The sequence below is a fragment of the Syngnathus leptorhynchus genome, chromosome 12 (assembly GCF_054491065.1).
Source record: "Syngnathus leptorhynchus isolate UIUO chromosome 12, UIUO_Slep, whole genome shotgun sequence".
Classification (NCBI taxonomy): domain Eukaryota; kingdom Metazoa; phylum Chordata; class Actinopteri; order Syngnathiformes; family Syngnathidae; genus Syngnathus; species Syngnathus leptorhynchus.
The window spans coordinates 4883179-4899457 of record NC_141206.1 but is presented as its reverse complement, the minus strand read 5'-3'; the positions used below and the strand labels follow the sequence as shown (position 1 = coordinate 4899457).

Genomic DNA, 16279 nt, shown 5'->3' with positions numbered 1-16279 from the left:
AGAATGGAAATTGAATCCCCTTGAATGAACCTGAATGACGGAGGAGGAGCTGGCGCATGAATAGGGCCGCTTTAAGACAGGCGATGGTGACAACAAGCCCTCCCTTGTCCTGTCTGCTTGATTTCCTGAAGCAGACATCCTCCCTCCTGTGTCTTTTATTCAACACGATCCACTCCTTAGAGCTTCCACTTTTTCTTCGCCGTCTCCCCTCGTCTTCGCTAATCCACTCTGGAAAAAGCTGTAATCTGCAAACAGCACAAGATGGCCATTATTTACAACATGCCGCCAGGCTGTTTTGTGAAATGCATATCAAATCTGGCCTCGGGATGTAAACGGAAGAGGAAAAACAACAGAAAACACAGAATCGATGGGTCAATATTTACAGCAGCGCGCTTGATTGACTCTGCTGCTTTGTGTCCTCGAACACGTACTTTTCAAAGGTGAAAGGGAAGTAAATTGGAAACTTTGTAGGTGTACCTTTTTAATTAAGACAAAAGTTGGTGACGTGCAACCAATCATATTATATTATATATTTATATATATATATATATATATATATATATATATATATATATATATATATATATATATATATATATATATATATATATATATATATATATATATATATATATATATATATATATATACACATATATATTTTCTGTTTTAAATACAGACGCACTCATGTCAATACGCCTATGCGCCATCCTGCGGCCTCATTCTATTGTGCTTTGATCTGTGTTTTGTAAATGTGCTTTTCAGTTCGATAGCCTTTATCTAGTTGTCCTGCAGGTCTCCGAATGATTTGGTCGTCCTTTGGATGCCATTGAAAAGCCCTTCCTACAATCTGACGACAGTCCTCAAAGGAGCAATGAAAGCACAGTCCGGAAACCAATGTGGCATACTTAGTGCTGGATGTGTGCACTGCTTCTCTGTGAAAATAATTGTCAGATAATTCTATTTGATACTAAAAAAAAAAACATACTCCAGTTTGGACTCTTGGAATCGCTTTGTGTCATTTAAAACACAGCCATGCACACATTTTTGGGTTGCTCATTGCTAACATGACTATCCTATTGCTTCCCTTGAAGAAGTTGCAAACCATGTTATATTCGTACTGCTATTAGCTGAATCGGAATCCATTTTTCCTGGCGGTAAAGCAAAGTTTAAAGAGTCCCGCTGTCCAACTATCTGCAGAAAACGCGGCACTGGATGAACACCATTTCATGGCAGCGGGAGGTATAAAGATCTTAATGCGCCAACAGAATCGTGTCTTTGGAAATAGGACGGAGGGTTTATTCTCATCCTGTGACGATACAAATGTAAATGTACTCACGGCAGGAGGTTTGGGGATTCAAGAGGGAAATGACACGCTAGGTAGCTAAAATTTCAAACCCTCCGGGTGGACCACAGCACAGGTCACGAATCTATCGCCACTTCCAAAATGCGTGGTAGTTTTGCATATCACCAGTAGGCAACTGGTATGAGCTGTATAAATGAACATATTCACATTGACACATCAATGTACATTTTTATCTCATTAGTAACAGAGCGTGCATTACTCAAAGTTGCCTTTTAAGTTGCCTTGTGTAAAAAAAAAAGTTCCAGCACCGGTGTATTTCAAATCCTTGGCTTTGGTGATGTCAAATTCTTCCACTTGAAAGCTCTGCTGTTTGGTCTCCGGGTTGTACTCGAAGATTCATGACTCATTATCAGTGATCATTCTTTTTGGCAAGTATAATCTCAATGGTCTCATCATCACTTACTCTGCTCATTCTTTCAAAAGGTTCAGTGGGTGCTGAGAGCTGAGTTCACAATTTTTATTCCTAGGTGATTACTTTTAGTTTGAGCTATATTTCGTGATACTGGTACTGGAACTGACACCTTTTTTTCAACATGACATTAGTCAATGAAGTAACACGGACTCAATTAAATACTCTAGCCATTCAGAATGAATGCAAATCTATCTTTTTTGCAGAATGGTAGGAGTGGCATGCAAAGAACATTATTTTTACATTGCGGAAAACCAAATATTGGGTTTTTACAAATATCGAAAAAATATTCCCATATTGATAGTATCATTTTTCTTCTATAATAAGAACATTTATTTTTAAACTTAGTTACGAATATTATAAAGAGCCCTGTGCAAGACTATTTTATGTGCAACGGTGATATTCAACGTTAGGTATCGAGTTATACATCATCTATTTAGTAGGAACAGATTAGCCTCATTACATTTAGTCTACTCTTTTACAATGATATTGTGTAATAAAGCATGAAATAGGAAAGATTTCACACAGTCATACTTGATAGCGCTCCGTCGACCATCCCTCCCTTGGCCAAGGGGCGCAGCTCTTTCGACGCAATTACAATTTTTTTTTGTGGTAATTTCTTTTATCGGTAACTAAGTGGCTTGATTTAACTTGCGAGAGAATATTAATGCAGGAATTCTGTACAAAAAGAAAGTGTAGTTTTGAAATATTCTGAGGAGCAAGATTTTGTGAATATTGTTCTCATCTTGTCTTACTCGCAGCTTGTAAGATTTGTAAATTATGAATTACATTGCAGTCTAGTTTGATCACACCAAGGAATTATCTCGTCTCCATTGTAGTCATGATTCCCTGAATCTGAATGTGCAAACCCTATGTTGTCATTGTTTAGATTTATATTTGGGTGAGTTGAGGATAATCCCCGTAGGTCTTCCTCTAAATAATTCATAGAAACATATTCATGTTTACTATTATAATGACTTGTTGCCATGTTGAAAGCAATTCAACAGTCATGCAGGCTGTCTTTAATTGTTTTCTTGCTGCTCAGTGAACATTTAGTATCTTTTCTATAGGTACTCACAAATTTTGTATAGATTTTCAGTTTTTAAATGAAATGTATTCAAGTTTTTCTAGCGTTTATTTTCATTTTTACATTTAGTGGAAGGGCATTCATTTGTTTTGCCTCTTAATAAACAAAACATTCATGTTTGTTAAATGGTAATTGTCTGGCCAATACTTGCGAGCATTTGCGCACGTGATCATTGTTAGTTTTTCGCCAGTATTTAATTATAATGACATTGGATTGTTGTAGACTTTACCCAACGCTAATATGCTGAGGGACAGTGATTGTGAAACACTGATTTATTTAACAAGTAACACAATTGGAAAAGTCCTTGAGTCACACCATTGAAATGTTATCTGCTAACATGTTCCAGATTTTCTAATCTGGACAATATCTAATGCCGCTATGATTGGGTCTTTGTTTTGTGAAAACTGTCATCTGAAACCTGGTGCATACCAAAACCTTTTTTAATGGGGACATCTTTGATGAGATGAATAAAAATGCAAATTTGAACCCAAAGTGAACCCAAGCCAAAATGTAACCAGACTAAAATTAATTATGCAACCTTTTATACCTTATCCAGACGGCAGTTTGTCTAAAAAATGAGTACTGGTACTTGCTTATGATGGATAACAGTAAAGTAAAGGGTATGTCTCGGGTGTGTTTTATGATTTTAGGTTTATTTCTCTTATCTGGATGAGTTGGTGTTTTTTTTTGTCTCAATTTGTTTACCCCAACCTTAGCCACAATTCTAAACCCTCCAACATGCGAACTGCTTAAATGCTAAACTGACAACACATCTGATAATACCATGTGATGAGTCATATCTGACAGAACTGAAGAGCACAAATGTGAAAGCACACTTACTTTTTCTTTGTACTTGGACAATTAACCTCATATATGGCCAAAAATTGTCATCTAATGACTTTCTTTCTCTTCACCCTCCTTTCCCCTTCTCCCCTTTATTCTTCTCTCTCCCATCAGGTCTCCACATAATGGAGCGAGAATGAACAGAGAGCGGCTGAAAAAAAAGCATGAACTGGAGGTTTATTGAGGTCATCTGCTTCCTGTTTATATGGGACCATATAACAGTTCAGTCTTCCCGCCAGGACCCATTGGCCACTGAGCAACATGTTGCCAAGCAGTATGACTGGCTCATCTCCGACCGCGGACCGTTCCACCACTCACGCAGTTATCTGTCCTTTGTGGATAGATTCCGCCAAGGATTCACGACCAGATATAAAATTTATAGGTGAGTGTTCGCTGACGCCGCACACTATTTTCAGATGCCACTTGCAAAAAGCTGCATGTACATTTTTAACCTACTAACTATGCATTTTTTATCGTGGCGTGTTGTCGCGACTTATTAGATATTGATGAGGCTGATGCTTGCTTACTTTGAATGGGGGGGTGGGATGTTTTTTCTGACAAGCAGAATAACAATCGCCAAGTAGCTGGACTTTACCACGCCGAAACACCCTCCATAAATAGAGGGCATTTATAGCTCTATTTTTATAGCCCTTAAGTCCAGAAGCGCCTCGTAGCATTTCATTGCATCGCCTCTTATGCAAGCCACTCACACCCACAACCACTCGCTGGTGATGATGGCAAGGTGCAAAGCACCTCGTCACAAGCTCTTAAGGGTTCCAAGTCTTGTACAAGGACACTTGGGCTGTGTTGCAGAGGTATAACTTTGGAATTACAAAACGGTCATGCTGACCTCCACATCTAACCGGCCCTTGTGAAAGCAACAACTGCTGCTTTAATTTATATATTGTTTTAATGACCAGAGATGCACGTTCACATTTAAAACTCCTCCACGTTATATTTTTTGAAGAATTTTTTCATTTATTTGTATTTTTTTTGAAATTTTAAAAAATGAGTTTAACCTTTTTTTTGGGGAGAATCTCCCAAGTTAACTTTCCCCACACATTACAAATATTTTTCAGAGTTTTGAGTGACACACATGTTGCACAGTTCATCACTATGGATGTATACCGGTATTCCAAAAAATATATACAGTACATCCGAGTATAGTGTACAGTGAGAAGCAGCCCGGGGAACCTGGCTTTGTTCGTGCTGCTCAGGCCCTCTTAGAGTGCTTGCTGTGTGTTAGGGTTTATAGAACATCTCTAACACTGTGCACCCATGAAGCCACAGAGCACCCACCACCAGTTTCACTGACGGTCTTATAGATTTTAAGAGCCAATGGAATGAAGAGACATTGGGAACTAACCAAAGTGAGTTTTCCATTGCAGCCCAGTACTTTTATTGCTTTGGCTGGCAAAACAAAACTGCAACCATGTGATTTGGTTGAAACAGAATATATGAATTTGCAAATCAAAGTCCCATAATATGTGAAGATTCACTGACATTTGTACATATTTTTTTTCCCCCTCAAATGCAGTCAGTGCATATGCAACTTAAAATTTTCCTTGCATTCTCCTTCCACCTCTAAACTCAGAAGTGCAGAAATACCCGAGTCAGAGTATGAAACTGAAGTTAATCGCCATGTTGCTTTTGACTATTCCCCTCCCGGGTTTGTTCTATTTCACTCCTCTTGGAAAGTCGCCACTGCGCCTGCCTGTTCCCCTTTGGGTTTTCGTATCCCCGATGTTGTCACATGTACCAGTAAACAATACATTCGCATAATACATTTCTCGACTGAAGCAGGGATTGTTTCGGCGGGGATGCGATTCTCAGAGGCGAGACTTCTTAGCCGAGGTCCGGTAGATGGGGTGCAGTGTGATGCGTGGGTTTATTAAAACCCAGGCTGTGTTTGCACGAAGGGAGACGCTGGGAAACAGTTTGCTATACATTCTGCTCTCAGAAGGAGACATACGATGATAGGGCTTTATCAGCTTGAAGTCTGAAGAACTTAGAAATGAGTGGGGAGAAAAATGTGGCTCACTTAATTCATTTTTATTGCTATGTTTGTTACCTAGAATAGATAAAAACAAGCAGTTGGCTTTATCCTACACTCTTTTCCGCTGTTCCGCAATGACCAAAGAGCAATGACCAAAGGCAAACCACCAAGCCTCGTGAGTCAGAAGGCTCAGGTAACCAAAGCCAAATTTACCATTGGCCTAGCAGTCCATGAGGCTAAAAGGACTGACTCACTTGCATTATAAAGACAAGATATAGGATGTGTCTCACACACTGATGCACAGTGTGACTGCTGTCAGCATGTATACAACCACCATGGAGACAAATTGCAGTGAACACTCGAAACTGGCCGACCCACCGACACAAATTGACCGGTGGCTCTGGTTGTGTGTTGGAGTAGCAGATCAGTGCATCTTCAAGCAGCGATGGGGGAGCAAACGAGCGACATCAGGTGCTGTAGTGTTTTGTCGGAATGAAGCCTCGACCGCAACGCTCGCTCCTATCGCGCTCTCCTCTAAGCGCCAATGAGCACTGAATAGCTTTGTAAATTTCCCCGGAGACTATGTCGACCACGGCGATTTAGAGGTGGAAAGTGGTTGAATCAGATTTGCAGAGTGACAGAAAGCACACATCCTATTCTTTTTTTTTTTTGTTCGCTTTTCCCCTTGGCGTCTCATATCGCAAAGGATTACTCTCGAGGAACAGTTCTTGGACAAAGCCAAATTGATCAGCGACAAACAAATCTGGCCCATCTCTAATAACATGGGCGCGGCGCCTAATATAGAAGATAAACACTGCTTAAGGAGGTGCCAGCCTCTTGTCTCGTTCTTTGAAAAGGTCAGTGGCCGTGGCTGGGAGGGAGCGAAGAGCCACAAGGCACCAATTACTCTCTCCCGCTGCACTTAAGAGTCTCAAAAAATCCACGGCGACTTGTAATCATCAATGCTGTTGTAATCTTTAAGCTGCTGACCACATTGAGTTTGTTGCGAGTCATACGTGGTCCAGCAAGAGCATTTGATGCGGCTCACCACGGAAGTCTCAACGATTATTATTATTATTATTCGCCCGCGACCCCGTGGGGACTAAGCGGTACAGAAAATGGATGGATGGATGGATTATTATTATTATTATTTTTCTATGAATGTCTGCTTATTGCCACTTTATCCATATTGTCCAGCCAGCACAACATTTTCTAACTCATTCATATAATTTAGACTATCAATGCAAGTACTTGTAGTATAGTTTGGCTTTCCACCAGATCTGGAACTCCTGGAGTCTGCAACTCTAATAATAATAATAATAATAACAATTGCAGCTGCAATGTTACAATACTAATAAAATACAGGCAAGTATTTCCATAGTTTGCCATGACTTTTGACAAGCAGAAGGCACTGTATCGATATTTGGCATGAAGCTTATTACAGAGCATGAAAATCCCAATAAAAATCATATAATAGCTTTAAACATGACTATAGTTGCGTATGTGAAGGCAATTTTCATTCCATAATTTAGCGTAGCGATGATAAATACGATACAGAGGGATTTGCAAGCGTCTGAGAATGGTGCAGTAAAATATGCCTTGGCCCAATTTTCCATTTTAAATGAGTTTCTTTTTGTCCCAGTCGAATATATTCCTCCTTCTTTACTGTGAAAACAGTGTGCCTTTAAATAAAGTGAAAGATTGGTTGCCTTGTTTGATATCAGATATATTTTATACTTCGCCACAGGTCATTACGCCACCCGCATATTTAGCAGATTGGACGGGAAACGCTTCAAAAAGAGCAATCAATCAAAAAGGTGCATTTTCATAAATATTTTTCATGTCAAAATAACATCTTCCAGCTCTCGTCTTTGATTACAGTACAATGCCGAATGGAGGCCTTCAGAATGCATTAATGGCCTCCGGATTTGCATTTATATTGGATTTTGGCGTGGGGCAAGCAAGAACCTGAGATAGAACAAACAAAGAGTATGAAACACATTGGTCGCTCATAATGGAGTACAAGCGAGAGAGTGAGCGATGCTAGTCTGAGCAAAAACAGACTGTTGCGATTGAACTGCTAACTGAATCAAGTCCTCATATTCCTGCAGTGTGGAGAGCTTGGTATTGACAGAAACAAGTCACATAGCTATTCATTAATAGTCAATAATGAGTTCTGTAAAATTTGGATTGTTCCGTTTGTATATCTTATTATTGCATTTATGGTAAAATAATTGTAGTTTGATGATTTAAAATCCCATTGTATGCTATCATTAAGATAGTAGACTTATTACCGTATTTTCCAGACTATATATATGGACCAAATTCCTAAATTTAAACTGGCCCAAAGCATTGTGTCATGAAATCAATCATAAGTGGCCCGCTGAAGACTATAAATCATGAATCAAAAAGACTATGGATCATTATTTTGTGATTATAAAGTAATTTGTTGCATCTGAAGTTGAAATAAAAAAGATAAAATGGAGACTGATTTGATTTGGATTAAAAATTTGACATGATGCATTAATGGTGCGCCTTATAGTCCGGTGCGCCTTATATAAGGACCAAGATTTAAAATGTACCATATCATTTATAGTCCGATGTGCCTTATAGTCCGAAAAATACGGTACTTGAAGTTAATGATAATCACAGGGAAGCACTTTTCTGACAAATAAACAGCATGAAGCAAGAATACTTGGCTTCTCCTTTGGAGAACTGCTAGCGATCTTCCAAATTAAACTGCATGTTCAGGGAGAGCTGAATCCCTGCAAATGTGCGGGAAAGCAAAGCTGCCAATTTACTGAAGGAAGAAATAAGTAGAAACTGCACAAAGTGATAGGAAAGCAGGATGAGGGGAAGAACAGATCTGAAAATTGATCCAAATGTTTTGTGTGAAGATTTGATTTAAAAAGGTGATGGGTTAAAGATAAGCTGAGAACTGGGAAATTGGGACCATGTCTTTATTTGAGTTGCGAAACTTAAAGCCAAGAAAAATGAAGTGGCAACGTGACTTATGACCTCCTCAATTTAATTTTTTAAGTTGGAGATGATTTTTATTTGTTTTAGGCCTACTTTAAATTCACAAGCAAGGGGGAAAAAGATTTTAGTCATCGATGCACTCTCAGATGTATTGAACAAGAGAAAACAAGCGAACAGAAGTCCCAACTGCTCGTGTGCAGACTATGCTGCCCAAGTTGAGCCAACAGCGAGGCCACCAAAAACTCTTATGTCAGTTATGCAGTTGTAGTTTGAACCTCACTGTATGTTGGGTTGAGCATTCATTTGACTTTTATTTGTTTGTACTATCGAAAGTCAAACATCTTGAAATAATACTAAATTGTTCAACTTCCACTTAGCTGCACTCAACATTGCAAACGATCGCATTAAATGATTTAATGAAGATGATGCTTAAAAATACCCCTTAAGCAACTCAGTTGCCACAGACTTAATTACTGGATCACTATGACAATCAAAAACCTAAAGCCAGTGGCGACCAATTAGCATAAACCGCCGGTCATGGTGTTAAGCTGCCCATTTGCACATTGCTGGCTCCGGGTGAGTCACTGCCTTCGACTTTTATCGGCGTTGACGTGTCCCGAAGATGCACGTCCACACCAATTGGCCTATACTGGTTGTTTCCGTCCTTCTATGATGTGCAAAATATTTAAAGTTAGCCCCTGTGTGAAATAGTACCTGACCTTGAAACCTATTAACAGCTTTGACCACTCTCAGAAGCAACAACTGAAATCAATCAATGCGGTATTAAATTTTATTAGTGCATTTTTGTAAACCGTCTGTTAATACTTCATAAAATTTGATTTAGGGATAAAAAAAAAAGGGTTTTGTTTGCAAAAATCACTTAGTGGCAAGTACCCACACTGCAGAAATGGAGCATGTTTTTTTTTAGTGGAGCAAAATTTACATTCCTGATGATTTTTGTCATCAACTTTCAAACCCGATCACTTTTTTTTCCCTCTCTGCTTTCTTGTTTTTTGTCTTTTTTGTATGCTGCCAAGGATATTTCTACCAATCTATTGCATTGGCCAGCACTGCCCATTCATTTCCATGTACTGCTTTGTATTGTCCACATTGACCGTGGCTTCGGTTTATAGAAGGTGAGATCCATCTGTGGGTTTCAAAGTGCTCTCAAGGATGAATGTCTTTCAGGTGTGTATATTCAAGGTTTGTTAGGTCTGAGTGCAAAAATAAAATGAGCTTTTATTTTGCTTTTTGGTGAGCAGTGGTTTTTGCCTTGGAACTTTGCCATAGATGTCATTATTGTTGATTCCGGAACATTGACTTTGATTTGAGATGACAGAGACCTGCAGTTATCAGATGTTGTCCAGAATTTCTGGATAAGTCGTCACTGAGCTGTTTGGGTGATTTCTGTAGGCTAGAGACTTCTGGGAAGATTCACAACAGTTCAATGATTTTCCTTTTTGGGATATCGACTCTCACTATGGAGTTCTAAGTAATGGCTCTGTCACATTGCATGTAGTATTTGAAATGGAGTTCCTTCCTCTTGGCTGCTTGATTCAATATATCGTGACATATGACGTTATACAAGCGCATTATGCATTGCGCTAACAGAACATTTCCTCGACATTGTTAATTATGCCTAATCAGTCCGCAGATGAGCCTTGAATGAATTATCCGGGCTTGTCATTTGCATATGAAAACTTCTCAAGCCTCACTCTCGAATTTCAACCACAGTTAGTTCTTTTTTAATGCTTTTTTTTTTTTTCATGACTCACCGCAACAAGGTGCGCCCTTCGTTTCGACTCGGCGTCTCGCGTTAGCCAGGATGAGCGGTTTGTAATTGGAAAGCTGATTTGATGGAGTTTGCAATTTTGCCGCGCCCATGTTTAATTCAGCAGGTGTACTACCATTGTAGCCACAGGAGGGGAAAGCGACAGAGAGGTGACAGGAAGTCAGGATGGATGAAACAGAATAAAGAATAGAAGAACACAAAATAGAGCAAGGTGGGGGCCTGGGGGGAGGGGCATAGAAGGCCATTAGGGGATGCGACAGGAAGGTGAGCGGGGGGGTGGTACAGTAATGGACGGAGACATGAAAGCAGGTCTGCTGCGTTTAGTATCAAACAGATGAGCACTGGCGGTGAGGTCACGCGCGTGAGCACGGATGGGCTTTGTGGACTCACCCACACAAACACAAAAAAATACATTATTTTTCATTTTTTGATAACGCTGTCATCTCATTGCTTTGTTTTTAAGAACACATTAGATGGCTTATGTAACAAGTTGAGTCATTTTTGGACTCGCGCACATCTGACTATATTTAGCAGTTGAAAAGAGATAATGGCTGTTTTCTGATAAGAGGGTGAACTGCAGTGAGACAATCAAGATTAATACATGAAATTTAGAAACAAGACATCCATCGATTATGGGTGAGCTAGACTCTTTCCCAGATGACTTTGGGTACAGCTTGGACCACTTGCACAGCCAATCGTAGGTCATATATATAGTCAATAAATAGCCCTTAATACTCCCATTCATACCTCAAGACAATTTAGATCTTCAATGAACCTGTTAGTAGAAAACCGACGGGAAAAACATGCATCCTCCAACTGGCAAAAAAAAAAGTCTTTGGTGAAAGCTTAGAATAGAAAGGCCGAAAGTCCAAAGCAAAACTTTGGTAATAGTGCATGCACCATTTTAGTCATGTCAAGTTTACACAAGTATAAAAAGCAGACAATGTTTTGACAACACAAAAGCCAGAACTCTCTTAAGTAGTTTTGTGCAACACGGTGAAGCAGAATGTGGTTCATTAGGCAATATTTTTCTCCGTCCGCCTTGCTTCAAGTAACTGAAAAATTCAGTTTGTGATCACAAGGTGCAGACAACAGCTGTGCCTGCTGTCAGAAGACCTTGTGTCCTGCATCCCTTGCTCTATACAGTCTCTTTTGTCCTTATCTGCCATGCAATCCACGTTACTTCCCTTTTGTGGGCAAAAAGCCCCAACTGTTGGCTGACTAATCGTCAGCAAGGAAAAGGGTTGGCTAATTAGCAATGAAACAGGGAAGGGAGGGGAGAAAGGAAGTGTCAGGGTTAAGTGGTGACTAATTCACCGCGTGGGTTGCTGCCAACCTCCCGTGAGACTATGGCAATCTCCACAAGAGCAACACAGCACTCGGAGGCAGGGACGTCGGTCTCGCCACTGCCGTCGTCTCGTATTAGCCGCTTAATCTGTCTAATATAGTGAAAGAGCATCTGAAATGTACATGGAATCATATTTTTAAAAAGCTGTCGCCCTGTCCCGTGTTAACGGCGTTTGTGTGTCGAGCGCTGACACTTTAATCCGCAGCCGTATAAATTGCCCATTGAATTCTGCCATTCTGAGTTCACGTTTTAATATTTAAATGCTATTTATGACATTAGGAGTTTGGTAACTCCCTGTTGGTGGTTAATGTGACACTTGAAGTGATACGGTTCAGTGTGGGAAGGATGACTGACCAAAGAGCAGATACGGAAGAAGAGGCAGATTTAAGTAACAAATGTTTATTGAGTCTGTTGATGAATGGGCCCGAGTTGTCAAATCATCACAGGGATGAGGTTCAGAGGTGCCGAGCTGTGGCCAACAAAAGGTGAGGCGAGCAAAGCAGACGTACTGGTTGCAATAACTCTAAAATGAGTAAACACAGAATTTGAACTTGCGTGTCTTTATGTACTGTAGTGTGCCGCTATAAGAGAAACTCACAGCAAGAATAAGGGCAAAAAAATGCTCCCCAACTCCGGTACGAGCCATTATTAGGTGATGTACCCACTGAGCAGAGAGAATGTATGCCTGTGAGTGTTGTCACATGCTTTGCATGTGTTACCACACTATAATATCTTTGACGTCTGTAGCCGTGAATGGTAGTGAATGAGTTAATAAATAATTCGCCATTATTTCTAAGAATCTCAACTCAGGCACTCATGTTTGGAATTTGCATCTTCTCCATTGCTTGCATAGATTTTCTTTAAGTACCCAAGCTTCTTTACACATTCCATTAAAAGTGGAATGCTTGTCAAAATACGCCCTATGATTGGCTGAGGACCAAAATTATTGGACAGTAACAGTATTTTATATCTTCTTTCTCACATATATCTTCATTTATGATCTTGATTATTTATGTCTACTGCATCTGACATACTCTGAATACACATGAATATGTATTTCGCACTAAACATGTTTTTAATTTTCCTTGCCATTTCATTTTCTAATAGGAATTGGCCACCTAAATGAACAAAAAGCTGGCTGTGCATCCGTCAGCCCAGCGTAGCAGCTGGTAAACTCATTCAGCTTGATCACACATGAAAGTAAGCACTGTGTTTACAGCACGAAGCAGCCTGGCACGCTTTGTATTTCTAACATAAAGAAGCGAGTCTAACAATGTCCAACATTTTCACAGTTTTGCCGAGTGAGTCAGCTGTTCTGTAGGAGGCTCAGAGTATAAACTTTTATTTTTCTTTAACTGTTAGTGTAGGTCGCAGAGAATCAGAAACAAGGCAAACTGGCAGGTGGCTTCATTAAACTGTAGCCAAAAATTGCGCAATATTTATAAGTGAGTAATTAGTAGGTTTTACACTTTTCAAACTTCAACTATATGCAATGAAACCATCAGATGAAAGTGTGTGTCCAGGTTGTTGAAAGGATTCATAAAATTTTGTATGTAATTCCTTGACATGGGATTTGCTTATTACAGTCTACTTCAGTCTTAATTTCAATGTATGTCATGAGAGCCGTGCTTAAATTTTTGAACTCAGAATAATGCTCAGGAAGATGAAACAAAAGCCTTGAAATTATGAATGTTTGACCAACAGTAGCACTTAAATGTATCCCAGAATCATAGAGAAGGGCATAATGTGTATCTAGGGTCCGCTCTACAGCGACTTTGAGACCCCAAAATGTGTTTTTAATGTTCTGACGTTGGACCCATTTATATTCATGAAGGCAGAGGTTGTAGGCAATTTAATGCGAATGCGTGTTAGAAGCAAAGACAAAATGTTGTCGACCTGCTGAGCCTCATAAAACCGTATTAAGGTCAAACTGGTCAAAGATGAATTTCTAGGGAGCCTCTAACTTTGAGAAAGAAAGACAAAGCAACATAATTTTACATATATATATATATAATTTCTCAAGCAGATAAGGACACACAGCCTGATGATATCCCACACAGCCCGATATCTCGCACAGCAGAGACCTGCTAAGTGACTCGAGCAAGATACGACATGTATCTCATTTTCACAAAATAGAACCTGTGAAGCAGCTGTGATATTATGCATTTACAGCAACCACGTGTCCTTGATGACAATACATACATGATATGTAACAGGTAGAGTCCTATTAGAAAACATGATAACCACAGTAGATAAACCATAGCCACAACTGGAACACTAAAAAAATGTATCTGAATCCGGTCATTGTTCAATGAGATTCAAAACATTAATATATTGTACTACAAAGTATGATATCATTTCAAACACATTTGCGACATTGTTGATAAAAATAAATGACTTATTTGATTTTGGAAAGAAAAACAGCAAACTAAATGCACCTTAAGTGTACATGTACATCCACATGTGGAAAATACTCTCCATTTAGTCCCCTTACAACCCAGGCTAAACGTAGCTACTCCCTGACATACAAAACTTGTCTCTCAGTAGAGCTATATTACTTCATCATACTTCCACTTTTCTATTTATACTGAATAATTCAGAAAAAAATGTGTTTCAGCAACTAGCTGGGGATATGTTCCACCAAAAAATTCAAATAAGTGAATTCATGCAAAATGAACTGCGAATATGCAGGGGATTACTGAATGAGATTTCTTTCTCTTTGTCAGATATATATAAAAAAAATGCCAGTGATAACATGAATAGGATCGACATGAAATTTGTCCAAATGATTACGTTATACATCAGTTAGTAAGTCATGCCATTCATGCATTACTCTTGCAAATTACTCTGTCTTCCGGCACTATCCCTTATCATATGCTTAAGACTGGAATGACTGAACGGATTGCTTTGATTCAATGAATTCTCATCCCGTAGCTTCATCACAACCGCTGAGCACACTAATATGACCATCACCCCATCATGTTCCATTTTGGTAATCATGTTCCATTTGCTGACCTACTGGTTAAAAACAAAGATGTTTACTAGTTGTTCTGCACCATATACGTATGCCAAGGAGGAAGTCCAGTTAATTTGGTGAATGCTGATTATCTCTGGGAATTTTCTGCAATAGGAACACTAAAACAGTCGATGAGTAACTCATAAAAATTCTTGTTTACTTCAAAACTAGGGAGCTATTCGCAACAGAGTGCTGGTTTCACGGACAAGGCTTAAGACCATAAACGACTGAAATACTTGTTTATGCTTGCCTTACACTTGCACAGGCACATTTGTATTTAATTATATGTAAATGCCTTCATTTCTGAAACTGGGCACAAAATCAAAGAAAATATGTCAATAATTGTGTCTGAAACTGGCATCGTATGTTCGAGATGATGCATTAGAATATAAGTGCATTAGTCACAGAAAAAAACAATAGCTCAATAAAAGTAGCTTTAATGGTGGAGTCACTGAACTGTGTGCACTTGGCATATGGTCACGTCTCCAAACACAAATATTCCGCCATCTTCCACCACGTTAACAACACAGACCAATCCTCAGTGCGACTCTGCTTACCTTTTGGCTTTAATTCAATGTTAAAGAATTATAATTATATATAATAATATATAATATATAAATTTGATAAATATTAAAGAATTCCAGCTGGAATGGGGATGGGTTAAATGCAGAGGACAAATTTCACCACACCCAGATGTGTGTGTGACGATGATCATTGGGACTTTAACTTTAACTTAGCCAGCAAGTCAGGGGCGAGTAAACTCAGTTGCATGGGTGGTAATTATCTAAATTTCAGATACACATTTGACAAAATAGTGAGCCAAGAAAAACATTATTTGTTCGATTTCATACTTGATTGGTGGAGAGGCACTCGTGAAACCTCAGTTTACTGTAAATAGAAAAGGATAAAAAGTCAGTCCTCCTTAATGTCCCCGAACAATGACACAGTTGTCACCATATAATATTCTATAAACATCTCAATTTAAAGTGTGTTATAAATAAAATCTGTCATTAAAATTCTTAGAGCATCGCTTCTTTGAACTTACCTGCGTGTTAGACAGTTGCAAGGCAATATTGCCTGTCACTCTGAACGCCTGCTGCAATGTTTACTGATGCTATCTCTCGCTTCGTTTATAACACCGCTGCTCTGACAATAAATGAGAAAAAACTCCACCGCTGCATTTTCTTTCGTCTATTTTTTTTTTTTTTTACAATGACAGAACCAAAGTAACAATATATAAATCAAGCCCCAGCAAACAGCTCAGGTCAAGCGAAATAACGCCCGACCTCTCTTGCATGGTTTGTGTGTGTCTTCCTATTGTCCCCCCCCCCCACCCCCCACCCCCCGTGTGCACTGTAGCGTGTGATTAAGATGCATTCTGTAATATTTGGAACACTTTTTGCTAGATGAATTTCACGGAGGGATTTCACAAAGGCATTTCAA

At 39.3% G+C, this 16279-nt stretch overlaps 1 protein-coding gene across 1 annotated transcript in view; it reads left to right on the top strand.

The window, feature by feature from the left end:
- Positions 1-3830: 3830 nt before the first annotated feature.
- Positions 3831-16279, top strand: part of brinp1 (bone morphogenetic protein/retinoic acid inducible neural-specific 1) — a 62717-nt gene continuing 50268 nt past the window's right edge. Inside the window, exon 1 of the mRNA XM_085926973.1 lies at positions 3831-4087. Coding sequence (XP_085783099.1) covers positions 3870-4087 — 218 coding nt within the window. The 5' untranslated portion in view covers positions 3831-3869. The remainder of the gene's footprint in view (positions 4088-16279) is intronic.